Raw genomic sequence first — 23,159 nt, 5'->3', positions numbered from 1 at the left:
AACATCTATAAACAAAGGGATTGCTGGCAGCAGCACAGCTGATATTTCTCTCCAGGATGGTGTCACAGCCAAACAGGAACAGACCAGATGAAGCTGAGAAAAAGCAGAGAAATCACATTGTTAGAGATTGAACTAACAAATTCTGTGGGTGGGAGAATAGAGGTAGAACGAAGAAGAATGATGAAATAGTGGTCCCTATGTCCTCCAGCAGCCTAGGCCTTTAGGAGTATAACTATAGAGATAGCTCAGGATAAGGATTGCCCCTCTAACTATAAGCTTTATCAAAAAGGAAAGTTTTAAACCTACACTTAAAAGTAGACAGGGTGTCTCCCTCACGGACTAAAACGGGTACACTGTAAACCTAAATAAGTTAGCAGTACTCAAAAAGTACTGCTAACTTATTCAGGTTTACAGTGTACCATGTTTGAGTTTTAGAACTCTTTTGAGTTCTAAAACTCAAACATTTGCGTATGACAGAGCTGATATGTTTGGAGTTTATTTTAAATGTACATTTAAATTAAATTACATTTGCCAATTAAGCCAACTCAAAACACAGAATGTTCATTCATCTCTCTCATTGAAATAACTCAAGCAAACTTAATCATTTCAAGTATGAAGACACAGGTTTTTATGTTTAATGAACTTAACATTTATTAGTTTTTTCTTTCAATCTTCTCATTAAACATGACTCAAAAACATAGACTTGATACAACTCAAAATCATTTCGTTCCAAACTTATAATATTTGTGGCAACTGATTGCCTGAAACATAATAAGTACTCTTGACTTAAAAGTAAAAAAAATATATATATTATCTAGATTAAGTTTCAGACAATAACTTCAATCTCTAGCTTTCCAAAAAATGTAAAAACAAAACAACTGGTATTCTCATTAGAGGTGAAGTACAACTCTTGCTTAAAGCATTGGCATCGCCAGACCCCATTTACTGGGGCATGTGCCCCAGTATAAATGAGCTGTGCCCCAGTATAAATCTCATGAATATTTGCAACAGTATTACATTTTTTTAATGCATCAATTTAGATAATTCTAACGGAAGGAGACGTATATTTCTACTCAAATGCGCAGCAAGTGTGTTGGTAACTCCAAATTGAGGATGTATTAGCGCCCCCACGTCAGCGCATGTCACTGCATGAACTGCAGGTAAATTAACAAGCTGCTCTCAACTGAGTTGGATGGGACACTGTGCGGCCACGACATTTTTTTGTAATGGTAACGTTTCTTACCTGTCAATTTTATCATTTTCCCAGTGAAACCACATGATTTATAGGCTACTAACTGAAAATTACTGCACTGGTTTGTAGATGGATATCAGGAAATTCCTCACACGAAGCAGAGACAGGGAAGCAGTAAAACAAGATGAGAAAGAGGGAGGTAAGGTCCCGTTTTGAATTAGTGATTTAAGCTAACTAGTTACATTAGGGACGTTATAAGCAATATGATAGATATTTACATAATTATAGATTTACGTTTTTTTAATGTTTGCTGTAGAGAATGAGAATGAAGGTGCTGGAGTAGGAAAGGGAGGAGGAGGCGAGACTGACAGGCAAGAGACAGGAGAGACAGGACCATGAAGGTGATGAGGATGCAACAACCAGCTTCCACAAACAAGAACGGGACATTAGTGACTTAGGGGGAAAGCATGATGGTCCTAAACAAGTGAAGTTGTCCCACTATCCCCAGGACAAATTTGGAGTTAAAAAATGTTCATTTAATTCAAAATGGTTTGAAAGCTTTTCCTTGTTGAAAAAGAAAGCCTTGTCATCAAGGATATGCAGTGTGTTTTCAACTTGCTTGATAACACCATGTTCCCCACACTAATGCAGGTCATCTAGATCTCCCTCACAATCACAATCAACAGCTGTAGTTGTGAAAGGTCATTCAGTGTGTTGAGAAAGCTCCACACTTGGCCGAGGTGCACAATGGGACAAGACAGGCTCCATCATCTTGCTTTTTTATCAGTTGAAAAGGAAGAACTTTCTAAGCTGAGTCACAGTCTAGTGATTGACCGCTTTGCAAAAATGAAAAATAGGAGGTACACTTTAATGCTCATAAAATAAAAGAAAAACTTAGTTTGGGATGAGTTAAAATTTCCCCCGAACTAAAACTCTGAAACCTAGGAATTAATGATTACTTCAGAATGTGTATAAGGACACTTTCTATTTGTCAAATTTGTTGATGTCTTATTTTTTTATAGCTGCAATGTTGAAAATGTTCATGTTTGTTAAAACAAATATGGTCTTATACTCATTAATATCTCAACTGGTAATTTTGGTAGGAATGTATCAGGGTTGGGCAGTGTGCTTGTCTGTATTTATGTATGGAAGGAGGGGCATATGCACTAGGGGGCCAGTGCCCCAGTAAAGCTTTGTGCCTAGCAACGCCCCTGGCTTAAAGTTAGTTTTTGGTAAAACTTGTTCTATTATTCTTCCTCAGAGGTCGCCTTTGTCATTTGTATGATGTTTTTCTTGTATGTGAAGGTTGTGTATAAAGCTGCCGTCTGGTGGTCAATGGTAGTAATCAGAAACTAAACGACCTGCAGTTTTTTCTATGGTTCACTCTCATTTCTTTGTATATATATATATATATGTGTGTGTGTGTGTGTGTGTCATGTGTGGCCATGTCTTTATTTAATACCTGGTGGGGACAATTTCCTAGGAATATGCTACATTTTGGGGACTCATAGGTACTTGTGGGGACCAACAACTGGTCCCCATAAGGAAAGTTTCTGTTCTTGGGGTGGGGGTTAGGTTTAGGACTAAGGTGTGAATTGAGTTTAGGTTAGGTTTAGGGATAGGTATGTGTCGGTAATGGTTAGGGTTAGGGCAAGGGTCATGGTTAGGCCATATAAATTAGTGGGAAATGAATGGAAGTCAATGGAAGGTCCCCACAAGGATATTGTGACACAACATGGGTGTGTGTGTTTAGGCCTACTTATTCATAGTGTGTGTGTAAGTGCATGAGACAGAGAGGAGAATTTGTACATTCACATGTTTAAATATATCTGAATTTGATTGACTTATTTAGTTCTTTAAAAACAAAAAAGCAAAAACAAGTAATAAATTAATGTTTAATCCACATAGTTTTAAGAGTTAATTATGTTAATGAACAGTTATTTAACCTGCAAAAAGGTTACTGTTAATCAAAAATGGCAAGTTTAAGTAACTTACAAAGAGGGAGCAGGCTATTGGCACTCATTTTTACATAAGTATAAATTCTAAGAGGATTCTAAGTTCACTCTACTTATTTTAATTATTTTGAGCATTTGGGTTTACAGTGTAGTTGGTTCCACAGTAGAGGAGCCTGATGTAAAAAAAAATCAGACCGACGTTCTACTTTTAGAAATTCTAGGAACCACTAGTAAACTTGCAGATTGAGAGCGAAGTGCTCTGTTAGGAACATAAGGAACAATCATATCTATGATATAAGATGGAGCTTGGTCATTTAAGTTATCATGATGGGTCTGATATTTTTTGCCCACATGCAGAAACACTCACAGAGAGATAGTCAAAGTATGAAAGTTTATTTTTCTGATTCATGAACAAAGTGAATTGAAAAACAGGTTAACAGGTTATCTCAGCTTGGGGCGTACAGCGACCAGGAAACCTGGAGCGTCTACACAAAGGAGAGAGTAATTGGTGAGTTCAAGGGTGGTGGGAAAAAATGCAGATGAATGAAGCAAGGACTCAATGTTTGAGTTAGAAGGAGGCCAGGGGTTCCTGTTTGTGGAGGCCTTGGCTGGTTGTAGGTGGAGATGTCGTTGGAGGGTGTACAGGTTGGCTTATGGTGGCATAGAGGAGCAGCGGAGCAGACTCAACTGGAAAAACTTGAAGAGGTTGGTGTTCAGAAAAGGTGAGCAGTGTAACTCTCAGCGTCTTGAGAGGATTTCTTACTGAGCTGGAAGGACTTGAAAAATCCCAGTGGATCTGTAGATTTCCTGTCAAAGATTCACAAAACAAGTGTAAGAGCATGAATTCACTGGTTAAGCTCAAAGTTTCACTAAGCAAAGGCTCAGAGGGGCTTGAGTACCCAAAACAGGCAAACACTCTGGTGAAGAGGGGGTGACAGTCAGCTGTTCAAATACTCCTCGGAGTTGATGGCAAATTCACTGCAGGTGTGGGTAATTGAGACAAGTAGGGAAGCCCTCCAGGACAGAAGTGAGCCAATGGCACCATCTGGTGGATGAACAGTGAAACTGAAAAAGAAACACAAAGCTGCCCCCACAAACTGGAACCACAACATGAGGCTTTATATGTGAGAAGGAGGATTTTAAATTCTATTCTATATTTAACAGGAAGCCAATGAAAAGAAGTGTCTTCACCCGAGTGTCTTGGACACTCGGGTGAAGTGAGGGGTGGAGCTCTCCAGCGACCACTACCTAGTGGGAGTTGGCTCCCATGGTGGGGGAGGATGCCAGTCAGACCTTGTATGCCCAAATGTATTGACAGGGTCTGGGAAAGTTACAGCCTTAGACACCATAGGGCTCTGGCTGTTGTGGGGCTGTGTTGGTTAACGCAGCTCTGCAACATTGCGTGGACATCCGGGGCAGTTCCCCTGGATTGGCAGACTGGGGTGGTGGTCCCTCTATTTAAAAAAGGGGACCGGGGGGTGTGTTCCAACTAAAGAGGAATCACACTCTTAAGCCTCCCTGGTAAGGTATATTCCGGGTTTCTGGAAACGAGGGTCGGATAGTCGAATCTCAGATTTAGGAAGGGCAGTGTGGTTTTCGTCCTGGCCGTGGAACACTGGATCAGCTCTAAACCCTAAGCAGGATTCTGGAGGGTGCATGGGAGTTTGCCCAACCAGTGTACATGTGTTTTGTGGATCTGGAGAAGGCATTCGGGGGGTCCTGTGGGGGTACTCCGGGAGGATGGAGTGACAGGACCTTTAATAAGGACTGTTAGGTCTCTGTACAACTGATGTCAGAGCGTAGTCTGCATTGCCGGCAGTAAGTCGGACTCGTTTCTGGTGAGGGTTGGACTCAGCCAAGGTTGCCCTTTTTCACCGATTCTGTTCATAGATTAGATTAGATTAGATTAGATTAGATTCAACTTAATTGTCATTACACATGTACAGGTACAAGGCAACAAAATGCAGTTTGGGTCTAACCAGAAGTGCAATAGCAGCAAGTGCAGGATAAATCATGGTTCCATAAATACAGGACATGGGTTTTCTACTGAATGAGTATAGAGATAAATACTATTATAAATAATTAATATAATATATGGATCACTAGTGTTATGAACTAAATTTACAGCTGAATATGTAACAAATATAATATACAGGTGGATATTACTATAAAAAAGACAGTTATGTACAATAGCATAATATACATATGGGTTTTACTATAAAATGAATAATGTTTGGACAGAAGCTTTCTAAATTAAAGTGCAGTGGAAGGTAATTGCATATTACAGTTAAAGTACGTTATTGCAAATGTATATGTAAACAATTGGTACTGTGATTAAACAGTCGGCAGTGCAAATATAAGCAGTCGGCAGTGCAAATCAATAATCAGTCAAAGAGAGTAGTGCAAGATGCATATAAAGAGTTGTTACAATAGTAACAGTCAGGAGTGTAGGTGAACATTACAGTCTTGTAAAAAAACAGAATAGCAAAATGGTGGTAGACGTGAGGAAGGAGAGTAGAGTCCATCCGTGAGGGTTAGAGTTCAATAAAGAGACAGCTCTGGGGAAAAATCTGTTCTTTAGTCTGCTGGTTCTGGTCCGGAGGCACCTGAAACGCCTGCCAGAGGGTAGGAGAGAAAACAGTCTGTGGGCTGGGTGGGATGAGTCCTTAAGAATGCTGCGGGCTCGATGTAGGCAGTGTTTTTCCTGGATGTGCTCAATTGTGGGTAGTGAAGTTCCAGTGATGTACTTTCGCCACCCGCTGCAGTGCCTTGCGCTCTGCAACAGAACAGCTTCCGTACCACACTGTTACACAGTTGGTTAGAATGCTTTCTGTTGCATAGCAATAGAAGTTCACCAGGATAGTTGAGGGGAGCTCATTCTTCCTCAGTGTTCTCAGGAAGAAGAGGTGCTAGTTAGCCTTCTTGACTAGGCAGGAGGTGTTGGTCGACCAGGACATCCGCTGAGATGTGGGTCCCCAGAAACTTGAAACTGGAGACACGTTCAACAGCTATTCCATTCATGTGGATGGTGTCGTGGGTGCCTGTTGAATCTTTCCTGAAGTCTATGATGAGCTCCTTCATTTTGTTGGTGTTGAGGAGCTGGTTATTTTCAGTGCACCATGTGGCCAAGTGCTCGATCTCCTCCCTATAAGCAGACTCATTGTTGTTGCTGATGAGACCAATCACCGTGGTGTCGTCCGCAAACTTGATGATGGAATTAGACACGTTCACAGGCTTGCAGTCATGGGTGAAGAGGGAGTAGAGAAACTGGTTTAGCACACAGCCCTGTGGTACACCAGTGTTGAGTGTGATGGACGTGGAGCAGTTGGAGCCCTATCGGACATTCTGTGGTCTGTTGGTCAGAAAGTCCAGAATCCAGTTGCACATGGAGGTGTTGATGCCCAGGTCTTGAAGTTTGGCTAATAACTTAGCCGGAATGACAATGTTGAATGCTGAGCTAAAGTCAACAAACACCATGCGTGCATACGTGGTCTTATTGTCCAGATGTGTGAGCACAGATTGCAGTGCCATGGAAACTGCATCCTCTGTGCTCCTATTGCTGCGGTATGCAAACTGGTGTGAGTCCAATGTGGATGGTACCAAGTCTTTCAGGTGTGCCAGGACCAGCCACTCAAAGCACTTCATTATGATTTGTGTGAGTGCTACAGGTCGGTAGTCGTTAAGGCACCTTGGGCTGGAGTTTTTTGGCACTGGCACAATGGAAGTACATTTGAAGCCTGTTGATACAGCTGCTTGGGCAAGAGATAGGTTGAAAATGTCCGTAAAAACCCCATAACTTTTATGGACAGAATTTCTAGGTGCAGCCAAGGTGTTGAGGGGATCAGTTTTGGTGGCCTTAGGATTGCATCTCTGTTATTCACAGATGATGTGGTCCTATTAGGTTCATCAGGGCGTGATCTACAGCTCTCATTGGAGTGGGTCGAAGCCGAGTGTGAAGCGGCCGGGATGAGCATCAGTGCCTCCAAATCCAAATCTTCAGCCGGAAAAGGGTAGAGTGCCTTCTCCGAGTTGGGGAGGATGTACTGCCCCTAATGGAGGAGTTTAAGCATCTTGGGGTTTTGTTCACGAATGAGGGGAAGATGGAACAGGAGATCGATAGGCAGATTGGTGCGGCATCAGCTGTGAAGCGTGCACTGTACCGGTCTGTTGTGGTGAAGAGAGAGCGGAGCCAAAAAGCAAAGCTCTTGATTTACCTGTCGATCTATGTTCCTACCCTCATCTATGGTCATGAGCTTTGGGTCAGGACCAAAAGAACCAGATCCCGGATACAAGCAGCTGAATTGAGTTTTCTCCATTGTGTGTCTGGGCTCTCCCTCAGAGATAAGGTGAGGAACTCAGTCATCTGGGGAGGACTCAGGTTAGAGCAGCTGCTCCTCCACATCGAGAGGAGCCGGTTGAGGTGGCTCGGGCATCTGATTTAGGATGCCTCCTGGATGTCTCCCTGGTGAGGTGTTCCAGGCACGTCCCACCGGAAGGAGGCCGAGGGGGAGATCCAGGACATGCTGGAGGGACTATGTTTCTCGGCTGGCCGAGGAACATAGCGGGTTTGACAGACTGTACCCCTGAGGTCAAGGAGAATGTGAGTGCGATCAGAGATCGTTATACTTGCAAACACATTTTGGTGAAGAGCAGGCAAGTAGGTGAAGAAGACTGAGAACTGTTTCGCGGAGGTAAGACCTTTTAGATGAAGACTGGAGATGAACTGAGGTTCACTGGTTGCCTGGAACAATAACAGTCCAACCCTGCTTTAGGTCTTTGGCTGGAATGCCATCAGGAGTAAAAATCCAGCGAAGAAAGATAACTCTTTGTTTCCATGTGTTGACATTTTGGTTGAGAAAAATTCTTTGGTGTGCAGTAATACGGGTTGGCTCAGGCGCTAGCAAAGTGATAGCAAGCCCACTCACCAGAAAAATACAGGTGGCAAGGATGCAAAATGTTTGAAGAAGAGGTATAAAATATGAGCAAGAAAAAAGGAGTGTTGCACTACTGTAACTCCACCCACAGTTAAACAGTATAAAAATGTTTATCTCTGAAGTTTGCCCAGTCTTGTTTCTGCAAACTTACTGATCTGCATTGGACATTTAGAGCTGTAAGTACTTGTGCATTGACAGATTAATGAAACTTATCATATGAAAGCTTATTTGTATAAAGTTAACTATTGTTGGGTCATTTGCCACATTCATGCATGTACAGAATTGAATGCATAAAATTTACTTTGGACTATCATTCTACCACTGTTTCAGAACAATGAGCAAAAACTATTTGTCAAGGAATGACGAGCTTCGCAGGGGAGACTACCTAATGTCCAACAATGGACAATGGAAGGCAATTTTCCAGGTAATAAGCTTGGGTGTAATTTGATAATCCGGTTATACATTTCATGGACCAATTTGATTTGCAAAGTCTTTAACAGTGCACTAAAATTTGCACTTGTAGGGTGATGGAAACTTTGTCATCTATGGCTGGAAGCCTGTGTGGGCCTCAGATACCTGTGGGTCTGATGCAGTCCGTCTGGTCATGCAGGAGGATTGTAACCTGGTCATGTACAATCAATCTAACAGGCCTAAATGGGCCAGCGACACATACACTCCTGGCTCTCATGTTTGCCGTCTTCACCTATCTGATGATGGGATATTGCAGTTGCATAAGGATGCCACAGAATTGTGGAACTCCACCATGTCCAGAGGGGAGAAGAAATGAAGAAACACAGAAAATAAATAAAAATCTTACAAGAAATTCCTTGTTTGTTTTTATTTGTTTAAATATTGTTAAAAAAAAGATCATAGAAGCCATTCATCCATCCATTTTTCCATCCATTTGTCCATCCTCATTGTTGCCAACTCTTCAGCAAGCAAAGTCATTATTGGCTGTCCTTAATGTTGCTAGAAGTTAGTAGATGAGGTATTTGCCTAATTGGTATAGTTGGTACTTCTTTAATCCAGCTGTAAGAAAGAGAATCATCATCATCTGCAAGGCAGAAAGTACCTAAAATACCATGAATACATTTAAAACTAAAAATCAAATTAAGTACTCAACAAAATTACATTCCTCTGATAGCAGGGTGCATGACTATGTGGAAGTACTCTAAAAGAGGGGAGGCTTCTTTTTTTATTAAAGGGTTGGGGCTTCTGTGGAAAATTATGACCTATGCTATTTTCTGTTTTGGTAAATCGGCCATTCTGTTGAATATTTGTTTTTGTCAGAGAAGAGTGAAGTGGGATAGGAAGTTGACTCCACCAGATAAATGCTTTCTGGGATATCTTGGAAACCAGTGAGCAGTTAAAGGTTTAACCAAACTATCACCCACTGACCCAATGAGACAGTCATTGGCAGCCATTAGTTTTTAGCCACCCCTCAGTAGACAGCGGTTATTGCCTGGATAACTCTAAAAACCTAAAACACTGGTTTAAAAGATGCGTATTTGATTTATTAAGGATAATGTTTAATTTTGTAATGATTTGTATAACCAGAGAACAACACCATTGCTGAGTTCCATACTTTCACAAATAAAGCTTGATTTTCTTAAAGGTCCCATTATGCTACATTTGCAAGTAAAACAAACATGATCAATGAGGCCTCCAGAGCATGGTGTTGCCTTTATTCTGGAAAATTCCTTTAAAATTAGGCAGATGGCTTTTACCAAAAAATTATGAGCAAACATAAGCTAGGAGATGGAGATAGGCAAATGAAAGGGAAACAACTGTGAATTTCATAAACAGGCTTCAGGACACATATTACTGATACAACGTGCTTATAATGTTAATTTTGCATGATATGGGGAATTTAAGATTGAATGCCAGAATATTAATGTGAACTCACTGGTTTGATGTAGGAATAGATCTTACGGGTAATAATTTCCTCAAAATCAGCCCAGTGGATTAGTTTCACTTCAAAGGCTTGTGCATAGACAGTGTGTCCTATTAAGCTGTGGTAGTAGGTAATGATATAGTCATGTGTTTTCTGTTTGACTATATCAAAGGTAAATAATTAACCTGCTATCTGATCAGTTTTAGATTCTGTTTCACACTTCACACTAACATTTCTCTATCACCAAAATTACATAAGAATCTGCTACACTGTCATTTATTTTTATATGATCTCTGATCTGATTTTACTCTCATTTATTTTTCTCATTTATCTCATTTACAATTTTGAGGGGTTTAAAGAGGATTCTTGTGAAAAAATATGAATGAAAAGTCAAAAAGTATGGGTTAACAGTGTTTGTATTTATTCAATACATTGTGGTGTTAAAAAGTTACCACTGAAGTGAATTTTTTTAAAGTGCAGAATGACACAAAGAATAATATGAGTGAACTTAAACCTTAACAGTTTCTGACATGAAGATTGAACCCAAGTAAAAGCAGGAAGGGACAAACAACCTGAGCATTAAGATGGCAAACAGGAAGAGGAGCAGAATGTTGCAAAACTTTCAGGCTGATTCAAAAACAACAGCAAACTGTAGAGATACAAAATTAATTGGTTGATGTGTTTCTTTTTGTGTGCGGAATTTTCTTTAATGAAACTCTTTAATTACTGACTAACAATTTAAGGCCATAATTAATTTTTTCCTTTATGCGTTGAACTAGAAGGATTTGCTTCTGCTGATAAAAAAGTAATTTACTTTAAAGGAAAATTCCGGTTTTTAACACTTTTAGCCCATTTTCTGTAGTGTCCAGGGTGAAATCGAATGATCGACACCAAAATTTTGACGATTGGTCCTGTCTCTGCTATTTGGCTCATGCAGAATCCCCCCCTGGCTGCTTCAGAATGGCTTCCATAGTGCATGTCCGATAATGTCCTTAAAACAACCTTAAACGTTCTTTTTTTAAAATATGATACTCACCGGGTCGTCAGCGCTGTTCAATGACGTTCCAAAAAAAGTTTCCTGAAGAAAAACCGTTCCTGTCTTGTTTTATTTAGCATTTTGTAAATCCCAGAACTATTTTTTCCGATACATCAAAACCACTTATAAACTTCCGCTTCCCGTTCGAATCTGAAGCGTTGCACACTCCAGACCACTAGTTGGCGACGGTATCCTCTACCGTCAAACACAAAGTCCAATATGTCCTCCTCAAGAATCCACCTTTCGTATTCCATTTTCAGAGTTTTTTAAAGTGTTTAACAGAGACATTAGCACCTCGACGTCGGAGTACACAGAGTGAAGCAGAAACACTTGGGCCTTGCGAAAAGACTACAACTAAGCGTAAACAGGCCCAATTTCCGTTTCCGGTGGCGGAGGGATATTGACTATTCCAACAGAACTCAATGGGATTTACAAAATGCTAAATAAAACACTACAGGAACGTTTTTTCTTTACGAAACTTTTTTTGGAACGTCATTAAACAGCGCTGACGACCCGGTGAGTAGCATATTTTAAAAAAAGAACGTTTAAGGTTATTTTAAGGACATTATTGGACATGCACTATGGAAGCCATTCTGAAGCAGCCAGGGGGGGATTCTGCATGAGCCAAAAAGCAGAGACAGGACCAATTGTCAAAATTTTGGTGTCGATCATTCGATTTCATCCTGGACACTACAGAAAATGGGCTAAAAGAGTTAAAAACCGGAATTTTCCTTTAACTTTTTTTAATAAGAACTTTATGTGGATCTTTTTCACCTATGCATAGCACCAAGAACTGTAGAGAATTGATCGTTGTTTTTAAATGTCAATCCTTTTGGGGGTATCTAGGGTAAGACCACCCCTTACTTGACCTCTGCACATCACTATTTCAAAGGAAATTTAGCACTTTAATTCATTATATCTGACCTTATGAATTTTTCTACAAAGCTGAAATATGACTAAAGTTTAGACTTGAAAAGGTCTCAAACACAGTTTTAAGTCAAATGTTCTTGTAAATGTATAAAATAGCAAAGTAGAGGCCTTTGCTCCTTTACATGTATGTGGATGAGCTTTTTGTTTTACAAAGCACTTAAAGAACAAGAATCACTAGCAGCTGACTGGTTTTGGTTTTTCTCTTAGACTCACTAAAGTCCAGAACATGGAAGATCAAGCTCTAAAGAAGAACAAAGGTGAAAATCCAGGGTCCAACTGTCTGTCTATGAGGAGTGAGCGCTCCAAAGAAAGACCTCCAGTATTCAGTAATGAACCTGGATCCTTAGAGACAGAGTAAGAAATCAGTTTCTGATTTATGTGATTCTGCAAAAACCAATCAAAGTTGAAGCTTTCATTTTAAACTGACGCAGGGAGACTAAAACTTACTTATTTTAGCTTTGTTTAGTTAAGAGAGCACATCAAACTTTGAGGGCAAATATAATGAATGTCATTTGCGTCTTTGGAGACCTCTACCAGTTTCCAGGTTCCATTAAAGTCTAATGTTCGATGGAGTAGGAGCAATAGCAAATATGTTTGGAAAATTATAGAAGGGCAAGAACTTCCTGCTCACACCTTCAAAATCAACCCAGCACAGCATTTATTTCAGGCCAGGTACTGACAAAGGGTCAAATGCTAGACTGCAGTCTAAAGTCTGAAAAAGCTCTAATTGCTTTTTTTTTTTCTCCTTTTAAATATGATTTCCACAAAGGTCTGCATTACAGAAAATACCATTATGTCCAAGACAGACTTTGGGGCTTATTTGCTAAATTAAGTTAAACATTAATCTTCTTTCATTCATCTTAAGCTATAGTTAACAAATATACCTGCACTAATTAACAATGAACTTAGAAACATACAGCTGTATTAAAATGCATTACAACTGCCCTGTATACCAGGAGATAATTGGTGATTACAATACTATTGTAACTAGTCCAGTACAATGGGGTCATTGTACTGAACAAGAGACTGCGTCTGTTAATTATATATCAGAACAGTAAAACTAAAGAGTGAACTCAGAAACAAAGTCCAAAGAATCATCACAAAGTCAGATTTAGTTGACCCAAATTTGTATAAGGAAAAAAAAAACTGAAAACGAAATAACTTGTTTTTTCCTGCAGCTACAGCAAACACAGGAAAATGGCAAATTTCCAGCTAATATGAATTCTGCCAACATTAGTCTCCTCAAAGATCCTATGTTTCCGACCAGCTATCATCCCATATCCTTAATTAATGTGGATATTAGAATAACCTGTAAAGCTTTAGCAAAACGATTAGATAAAGTCACTCTTCTCATAATCCACCCAGATCAAACTGGTTTCATTAAAGGAAGGCAGTCAGCCGCTAACACACGCAGACTGCTGAATTTAATAGATTATTCCTAAAGTAAAAATATAAAATCTTACTTATTGTCTTTAGACGCAGAAAAGGCATTTGATAGAGTAAACTGGAAATTTGTATTCGCTACTCCACATAAATTTGGTGAAGGCAATTTCTTTATAAATTGGTTAAAAATCTTATACAGCTTCCCAACAGCCTGTGTCAAGACAAATAATTAAACATCTTCCAGCTTTTGTCTCCAGAGGGGCACCAGGCAGGGATGCCCGCTCTCTCCCTCACTTTTTGCTATTTCTATTGAGCCTCTAGCTACAACAATCAGACAAACTAATGCGATTAAAAGTATAAAATGCATGAAAATAGAGCATAAAATTTGTCTTTCTGCAGATTATTACTTTATCTCCAGCACTCAAACATTTCCCTTTCTCAAGTAATTAGATTACTAGAATCTTTCTCAAAATCTCAGATTACTCTATAAATTGGTCTAAATACCAATTAATTGCTCTCTACACAATCCTCTAGGTTTACAACTGCAATCAGGAAATATCAAATATTTGGGAATTACTGTGTCAACTAAATTAGCTGATTTACCAAAACTCAACCACATCCCTCTTTTAAAAAAGATAGAAGAGGACCTAGAAAGATGGAAATCCCTTCCGGTCTCCCTTATGGGTAGGGTAGCCTCAATTAAAATTATGGTCTTACCTAGAATTAACTACCCGGCCCGAAGCAGGAACTACATGGGTTAGTGTAACCCTGGTAGCGGTGACACCACTACCCTCCCCCCATCCGTATGTTAGGTTCACCTATTGGGTAATCGCAGGACCGGTCCTCTGTGTCCTGATATTATTGGATGTGAGTGTTATGTCTAAATGTGCATCCGCATTTTAAAGTTTTTAAAATTATTTATTTACTTTTTGGGCCCTAGGGCCATGGCCGGATCCACTTCCAGGTGGCTGACTGCGGGCGGGGCCCACGGACTCATCCCCACAGCTCCCGGGGGGCTCCAGCGTTGCAGTGGCTGGGGGTTTTCCTTGCGGTCGACTCTCCTCCGCCTTTGGTGGGGAGACGGATTTCCTGGGTTGGCCCCTCCTGGGCGCCTTTGCTCTTGGGGTCCCTTTGGGCGTCTGGGGCTTTGGGTCCCCCGGCACTTGCCTCAGTGTTCCCGAGGGGGGCATCTTCGGCTATTCACAACCACTATTGAGAATTTTTCCTTTAGATAAACTACATGGCTTGGTTCCAGGTACTTAGAGATTCACTTGCATACAGAAGCCCATATTCTTATTCTCAGCTACCACAGTATACACGTCTGATTGAATAATACTACTTATACTTCAGTGATAGTATAAAGGTGTGACTTTATTGTATCTCTTACACAGTGTGCGAAATACCTGTCAATATTTGGGGGGTCCCCATCTCCCGATTGTTGCGCAATACCAATATAAATTTTCTCAATATGCAGTAGGCCTATAACATTTCAAAGTCAAAGTCAGCTTTAATGTCAATTCTTCACATTCACCAAACATACAAGGACTCGAGAGGACGTTTCTCATTCACCAACAGTGAAACAGATAAAGTGCACAGGCACTAACAGATAACATCAGTTCCGAATACTAAAATTTAAACATTCAATTTCACTATAAAATATTAAATGTACAACAATATAAAATATGCAATACTTATGCTCGTGCAAAAATGCAGATGGTAATGGCAGCGGAAAAAAATATTATTATTATTATTATTACCAATTATGTAAGATATATCATTTGTAACAGTAACAGTGCGAAAGAACAGTTAATAAATATAGTATTAATAGTAGTGCAGGAGAAAGTTTGTTTGGAGTGATTTTTTTTTAAAGGGGGCTCAGCTTCCTGACAGCTTGGTAGATGAAGCTTTCTGTTAATCTGGTGGAGCGGGCAAGAGCCTGAACAGACAGTCAGTCTATGCAAACACACACACACACACACACACACACACACACACACACACACACACACACACACACACACACACACACACACACACACACACACACACACACAAAGACTATCTCTCTGTCTGTCTCTCTCTTTAATGCACGCATATGTCCTGCTTTAAAGGAATAGTACACCCAAAAGATGATTAGCCTTCATTTTCTACTCACCCCCATGCTGAACAACACTCTGGAGTAGTTTTTTGATATCTCAAATGCATCTGGAGATCTGGGAGGCTTCTTGCTGTCTGCTGACATTCAAATAATGGAGGTCCATGGTGCCCGAGGCAGAAAGGTCCATAAAAGTCCACAAAAAACATGTCAATATTCCTCCATACTGCTCGTCCGATGTATTCCAAGTGTCCTGAGTGGGTAGCGTCCATAATTTACTCGAAACAAAGTAATTTAGAATGTTTTTAGAGCCTAAACAGTAGTGTATAGGATTTCCTTTTTTTTTTTTTTTTTTTTTTTTTTTTTTTTTTTTTTACAGTGTCCTGTCTGGCAAGGTGGCAATAAGAATAATGGTCTTGATGCCAAAAGGAGCCCAACAGATTTTACTTTCACAAGTGTAGCGGTATGGCAATTGCCATACTGCTCCACTTGTTTCATGCATATAAACTGCTTTATTATAATTATGCAGGGAGTTTAACAGTTCATATGGACACTGCAATGTAAGTAGAGCAGAAAAACAGAAGAAGAAGAAGGAAAAAGAAAAAGAAAAAAAAAAGGACAAAAGATGAAAGAAAGAGGAGATAGAAAGGATACAATGACAAAACATTTTCAGTCTGCTTCATCACCTGCAATGAGATGAAAAAAAAAAAAAAAAAAAAAGAACAGCACAACCAAAAGACATGGTACGAGATATACAATAAAGCAAACACCTTGAAACTATCGCTAAAGTAATATTATTAAGTCTGACATGTACTCTGTGTTACCTGAAGATATGAATGTGGGGTTTCTGTTTGGAAGTGAATCTCTAAGTACCTGAAGCCTAGCACCTGTAGTTGTTTGTGAGGGTGAACTTGTGCATGTAAAGTTTTAACCATAGAAAAAATGCTCAATAGTGGTTGTGGAGAGCCGGAGAGGCACACCCCCCAGAGCACTGAGTCCAGCGCTGGGAGACCCAAAGCCCCAGGCACCCAAAGGGGCCCCAGAAGCGAAGGCACCAAGGCGGGGCCAGCCCCGGAAGTCAGACCCCCACCAAGGTAGGAGGAGAGACAGCCACAAAGAAGCCCCCCAGCCACCGCCATGCCGGCGCCCCGGGGAGCCGCGGGGACGAGTCCGCGGGCCCCGCCGGCAGCCGGCCACCCCGAAGTAGGGCCAGGCACCGAACACCAGCCCCCCCACGGCGCCGACCGAAACGCCCCAGCCCCACAGAGCACCGAAACACGCCCCGCCCCCCGGCACCAAGCCCCGGCGACCGGCCGCAACACCCACCGCGACCGCACCACCCAGAAAAAACACTCAGGCGGCCCCGGCCGGGGCCCACGCGCATCCGCCGCGAACCGGCCGCGAGCGCCGCGGGACCCCCCCAAAACGCCCCCCCCCGGCCAAAAGCGCAGCCCCTCCCCACCAAGACCGATGCCAACAGCGCGCAACGAAACACACCGCGCACAGAATCAGCCCGAGAGCAGAAAAGCCGCCCGGCGCAAAACCGCAAGAAGAGCAGACCGCAGCCGGCGCAACCACCCGGGGCAGCACAAAGCCAGAGCGGAGCGAACCACGCCGCCCCCCCCACCGGACGAAGCCAAAGCAGCTCAGCCACGTCCGCCGCCCGCCACCCCGCACCAGGCCCTGACACGCGGCCAGAGCAGCTCCGCCGCCCCGGCCCCCCAACACGCGCCGGCCATAGCCACTCCAAGCCCCCACCCGCCCCGCAGCCCCACCCGCCGCGATCAGCGGGAACAGAGCAGCCCCGCCATGCCTCCAGGAGGGAAAACCCACCCAAATACCCAGCCAGCGCAGCCAGCCCGCCCAGACCGGCCCCCCCAACACCACCCCCGCCGGAGCCGCCCGGACCCCCACACACCAGCGGCGCGCCGCCAGCAGGACCCCCACCCAGCAGGCCCGCCCACCCCCCGAGAAAACAGACATGCCAAACCCCCCCCCCAAAAAAAAAAAAAAAAAATAAAAAAAGAAGGAGCCCCCACAGTAGGATTTCCTAAAAGCGCGTTCATGAGTCTACGGAAACCGCGGCAGACCAAACCAGATGAAAGTGCGCATTCAGCGTCTGCTCTGCCGATAATGCAAGAGTAGAAGAAGAAATGTGCTGTTTACCTGTGCAAAGAAAGAAACAATGAAAGAAAAATGTCTGAGGACTTCAGTGTTGAGGAAGAGCATGAGTTCTTTGCCGAGCTGAATGCGCTGGTTTGGTCTGCCGCGGTTTCCGTAGACTCGTGAACGCGCTTTTAGGAAATCCTATACACTACTGTTTATGCTCTAAAGACATTCTAAATGACTTCGTTTCGAGTAAATTATGGACGCTACCCACTCAGGACACTTGGAATACATTGGACGAGCAGTATGGAGGAATATTGACACGTTTTTTTGTGGACTTTTATGGACCTTTCTGCCTCGGGCACCATAGACCTCCATTATTTGAATGTCAGCAGACAGCAAGAAGCCTCCCAGATCTCCAGATGCATTTGAGATATCAAAAATGTACTCCAGAGTGTTGTTCAGCATGGGGGTGAGTAGAAAATGAAGGCTAATCATGTTTTGGGTGTTCTATTCCTTTAATCCAATTTCTGACAAATGAAATAGGGTTATATTTGTCCAGAGGAGGTCCGTTGAGGTCCACAAACAGGAGTGAAGACCTGCTGTCTTCACGCAATCTGTTCCACGTTACCCGTGTTTTTAACTGCGGAAAAGCACATGGCTAATTTGCATACGCGATCAGGATATTCTGGCTTCACTTGGCAAAAAACAGAACATATTTGTGAAAAAAGGTTTTGAATTTTAATACTGGACATGTTGAGCTTAAAAACATTTAGTTACCATTAGTGACAAAAAAGTATTGTTATGATGCGATTTAAGACCCCCTTAAAATTTTGCTTCTGAGGCTTTCAGGGGGTCTCATGGGTTAATCGGGGGGGCCGAGCCACCCGTATTTCGCACTCTGTGTATAGTACGGATCAAACCCCGACCATAGCGGTGAGAGAGCTGAATCCTGACCACTAGACAATCAGGGACATGTTTCTGACCTTTTTAGTAGGGTTTCTACATCATGTCTGTTAATCAACAATGTGATGTGAAGCTTTGCAATATGCTCCTCATGTTAGATGAGTGTCTGTCATCATCACATTAAAATAGAGACAGTTTAACCGCATGTATTGAGGTAAAGTAAGAGATGATTGTGTTCTAAAAGTTTTCTTTTACGAAATTCACAAAAAGTCATTGTCATGGTAAGGTTAAAATCGATTTTCCTTAAACACAGTTGTCCGGCTTTGGATTCCAATGCAAGATTTTGATTCCCTTTGGCATAGACTGGATGACAGGTCAATAATGCCATGGCCTGCAAAACATTTCTACAGCAAAATACCACTAAATTGTATCAATTTGATAGACTGTCTACCCAAAAAAACTACTGTACAAGGGACATAGTAAAAAATTTGGTAGTCAGTTGGGCTTGGAAGGTGTGATTGAGTGGTGTGCACAGGTAGTAACCTCATTTACCAGGAAGAGTTTACCTAGCCAGATGGTCAGCACAAAGAAGTGTGACCAAATGGGTTGCATTATATCTTTTAAGCAGAAATACACTTTTAGCTACTGAAAATCAGCTTTGAACAACATTATAGATATGCATTCAACTAAGTGGTGAGGTTGCATAATACCAACTTTGGTTTAAGATTCAATAACATCCATTCCCACTCAGTAGGGCTGAAACAGCAGTCATGTTAGTGTAGAGTACTGAAGCTCTACATCAAGCCACCATTTGGTGACCCAATATACAGTATATACGTGCACTGATAGATCCATATCTGTGCATCAGTACTCTAACATATTCTTTCTCTGAGGTCGAATAAAAAAGGAGGAAAATAAAGATTTTTTTATAAAGTTATTTTTTGTCAGCTGCTTTGCAGTATTGTCTTGAATTGTATCCTTTTAATGTTATTCTGAGACATTTTCACAAGGTCAAAATCTTTACCAAACATAAAGTTTAGCGTCCATTTGTAAGTCTGAGTTGTCTGAGTAACAAGACTCCTGTAGACTCAGAGAGAATCTTACTGTTTGTTTTGTAACAATCTTGTTCCGAATTCAGCATCAGAACTGTATCACTAGCTGGAGTTGAAGAGGGAGGTCCGTTTTGACAAATTGTCTTTGTGTTCCCCCATGTTGGAACCTCTGGAATCCCACGGGTATAGAGAATGGGCAAGCATGTGGTCAATTTTGATTCTTCCCTGCAGCAGGTTGGCGGTCAGAATCGTCTGTCCCCAAGGAAATGTGTTTTGGAGAGTGGATTTGTCACTCTTGAGGATTGGTGCAGCATAGCAAAATTATATATTTTAATCCACAGATGTCCAAAGCTAAAATCTGCATGCAGATTGTTCCAAAATGTCCAAAATTAATGTTGTTGCTTATGGCATAACAAAGCCAAACCCTAAGTAATTGATTTTGCCTTCCAATTCCCTCTTCTGATGAGGAGAGCAGAGTGGCGCAGCGGAAGCGTGCTGGGCCCATAACCCAGAGGTCGGTGGACCGAAACCACCCTCTGCTATTTACTGTCAATCTCTTATGCCAGATTTAAGCCAGCTCAAAAATGAGCAGTGACATTTACAGCAGCTGTTGTATTTTTCTCATTAAATATGTGTCCACTGCAATGTCCTACCATCCCCAATGCTACTCCTACTTAACTTTTCAAACTACTTGTAATGTAAGAGGAGAACAGGCAATGTTTTAAAGAGATCGGTTCTGGAATGAGTTCTAATGCTGCTTTGAAAGAAATCCCTCTCCAGTAACTCCCAGTCTTTTAGAAATTTTCCCAAACTTTCAAAATGTACTGTTCAGAATGATACCAGCAGCCAGATGCCAGAATTTGTTGGTTCAAGTAACCTTTGGGGTGGATGCAAGTAGAGTGGTGCTGTCATTTTCAAGCTAATACCACCTGCTTAAATCTAATGTAAACAAGCATCTTACACTGAACCAGTCCCAAAAAACAACAGTAATGACAACAAATAATCGTTATGGGCTTCCAATCTGCATGTGCATTGAGCTGTGCAGAAAGGACCTTCCCAAACAGTTTAAAAGTGTGGAACTTATCCCTTTACTAGTTTTAAACTTTGAAGCCCCTTCAAGAGCAGGTAAAGATTTTCAAACAGCAAAACTATAATGCAGTAGATCATTTTAGATTTTTTGGAGTTAGCAAGTCCTGCATGGCATAACTGTCACTTGCATCAATCACCAATGAGGGGATTTTTGTGCCTCTTCTTCTCATATGGAGGTTGGATTTCAAGCTGCATCCGCTTTAGGAGTTTGCGAGAGTGATTGACCAGCTGACTCGGAATGAGTACAGACGTGTAAGACAAAGACAATAAACAAACGAGCTAGCCAGGAGTCGAACCTAGAGTCTTCTGATCCGTAGTCAGACGCGTTATCCATTGCGCCACTAGCCCATACTTGACAAGACATAACCATCATTGTGCGAAGCGGCGGATAAAGTTGCATCATAGAAAGTTAGGGGGAGAATGTTGTTAAATACTGGGAAAAGCTAAAACATATGCCCCGTGTGAGGGTTGAACTCACGACCTTCAGATTATGAGACTGACGCGCTGCCTACTGCGCCAACGAGGCCATGAAAGCTGACTTTGGGACAGGGACTGACTTTGTGCACGGACCTTTCCCATATCCTCCACAAGAGGGTTTGATGAGATCTGTTCCTCCAACATCCTAATGGATATATCTCCTGAGCAAGGGATTGTTTGTTCCAGTGCCATCTGCTGTGCAATCCAGTAGGTTGCTTGTCTGGAACCAACCCATAACCCAGTAGTCAGTGATCTGAAACAAAGTCCTACAATACATTGTTTTTCTTTTCAAACAAGGCCACTGATATGGGTTTAGGCCTCATTTTCTGAGCATAGTTTAGCAACTCTTCTTTGACATTCACCTTCCTATATTCGTCCACTGATAGATCCATATCTGTGCATCAGTACTCTAACATATTCTTTCTCTGAGGTCGAATAAAAAAGGAGGAAAATAAAGGTTTTTTTATAAAGCTATTTTTTGTCAGCTGCTTTGCAGTATTGTCTTGAATTATATCCTTTCAATGTTATTCTGAGACAATTTCACAAGGTCAAAACCTTTACCAAACATAAAGTTTAGCGTCCATTTGTAAGTCTGAGTTGTCTGAGTAACAAGACTCATGTAGACTCAGAGAGAATCTTACTGTTTGTTTTGTAACAATCTTGTTCCGAATTCAGCATCAGAACTGTATCACTAGCTGGAGTTGAAGAGGGAGGTCCGTTTTGACAAATTGTCTTTGTGTTCCCCCATGTTGGAACCTCTGGAATCCCACGGGTATAGAGAATGGGCAAGCATGTGGTCAATTTTGATTCTTCCCTGCAGCAGGTTGGCGGTCAGAATCGTCTGTCCCCAAGGAAATGTGTTTTGGAGAGTGGATTTGTCACTCTTGAGGATTGGTGAAGCATAGCAAAATTATATATTTTAATCCACAGATGTCCAAAGCTAAAATCTGCATGCAGATTGTTCCAAAATGTCCAAAATTAATGTTGTTGCTTATGGCATAACAAAGCCAAACCCTAAGTAATTGATTTTGCCTTCCAATTCCCTCTTCTGATGAGGAGAGCAGAGTGGCGCAGCGGAAGCGTGCTGGGCCCATAACCCAGAGGTCGGTGGACCGAAACCACCCTCTGCTATTTACTGTCAATCTCTTATGCCAGATTTAAGCCAGCTCAAAAATGAGCAGTGACATTTACAGCAGCTGTTGTATTTTTCTCATTAAATATGTGTCCACTGCAATGTCCTACCATCCCCAATGCTACTCCTACTTAACTTTTCAAACTACTTGTAATGTAAGAGGAGAACAGGCAATGTTTTAAAGAGATCGGTTCTGGAATGAGTTCTAATGCTGCTTTGAAAGAAATCCCTCTCCAGTAACTCCCAGTCTTTTAGAAATTTTCCCAAACTTTCAAAATGTACTGTTCAGAATGATACCAGCAGCCAGATGCCAGAATTTGTTGGTTCAAGTAACCTTTGGGGTGGATGCAAGTAGAGTGGTGCTGTCATTTTCAAGCTAATACCACCTGCTTAAATCTAATGTAAACAAGCATCTTACACTGAACCAGTCCAAAAAAACAACAGTAATGACAACAAATAATCGTTATGGGCTTCCAATCTGCATGTGCATTGAGCTGTGCAGAAAGGACCTTCCCAAACAGTTTAAAAGTGTGGAACTTATCCCTTTACTAGTTTTAAACTTTGAAGCCCCTTCAAGAGCAGGTAAAGATTTTCAAACAGCAAAACTATAATGCAGTAGATCATTTTAGATTTTTTGGAGTTAGCAAGTCCTGCATGGCATAACTGTCACTTGCATCAATCACCAATCACTGCATGAAAAGTGGGATTTTCGTCCCCGTAAACCCCCGTAAACTCCCACAGATCTGCCTGATTTTCGTCAGTTTCCGACAATTTGCAACCCGTGCTTGTCCGCGTTTGTCGTGCCACAAATTGTCGGAAACGTACCGTGACGTATGTGGAGAGCGATCAGCTGTACTAATGGCCCTAATTAGCATATGAATGCAGCAAACCCGCGCGGCTGGCCAGGTCTGGCTTGAATAACCTTCTCAGTATTGGCTGAAACCACTATTCTCAAACAAGTGAAATCGCTCGTGATTG

The 23,159-nt window shown here is 41.8% G+C and overlaps 1 protein-coding gene and 2 non-coding genes across 4 annotated transcripts; 1 reads left to right on the top strand and 2 right to left on the bottom strand.

Moving 5' to 3' along the window:
- The first annotated feature begins 7,702 nt into the window (after positions 1-7,702).
- On the top strand, positions 7,703-8,904 carry LOC119795473 (mannose-specific lectin-like). Of its 2 annotated transcripts, none has more exons than XM_038303503.1 (3): positions 7,703-7,838; positions 8,412-8,505; positions 8,605-8,904. In XM_038303503.1, exons 2-3 carry the CDS (start codon positions 8,416-8,418, stop codon positions 8,866-8,868), a joined length of 354 nt encoding a protein of 117 aa, XP_038159431.1. In that variant the 5' UTR covers positions 7,703-7,838; positions 8,412-8,415; the 3' UTR covers positions 8,869-8,904. The 2 variants fall into 2 exon arrangements, with proteins under 2 accessions (XP_038159431.1, XP_038159430.1); XM_038303502.1 differs by lacking the exon at positions 7,703-7,838 and adding an exon at positions 8,174-8,257.
- An 11,943-nt stretch (positions 8,905-20,847) lies between these two features.
- Positions 20,848-20,920, bottom strand: trnar-acg. The gene has a single exon. It is a non-coding gene; the product is annotated as a tRNA-Arg (tRNA).
- A 105-nt stretch (positions 20,921-21,025) lies between these two features.
- Positions 21,026-21,098, bottom strand: trnam-cau. The gene has a single exon. It is a non-coding gene; the product is annotated as a tRNA-Met (tRNA).
- Positions 21,099-23,159: the final 2,061 nt, after the last annotated feature.

This window comes from Cyprinodon tularosa, unplaced genomic scaffold (genome assembly GCF_016077235.1).
Source record: "Cyprinodon tularosa strain WSP-4 unplaced genomic scaffold, ASM1607723v1 ctg511, whole genome shotgun sequence".
Lineage (NCBI taxonomy): Eukaryota > Metazoa > Chordata > Actinopteri > Cyprinodontiformes > Cyprinodontidae > Cyprinodon > Cyprinodon tularosa.
This window is presented reverse-complemented; position numbering and strand designations above follow the sequence as displayed.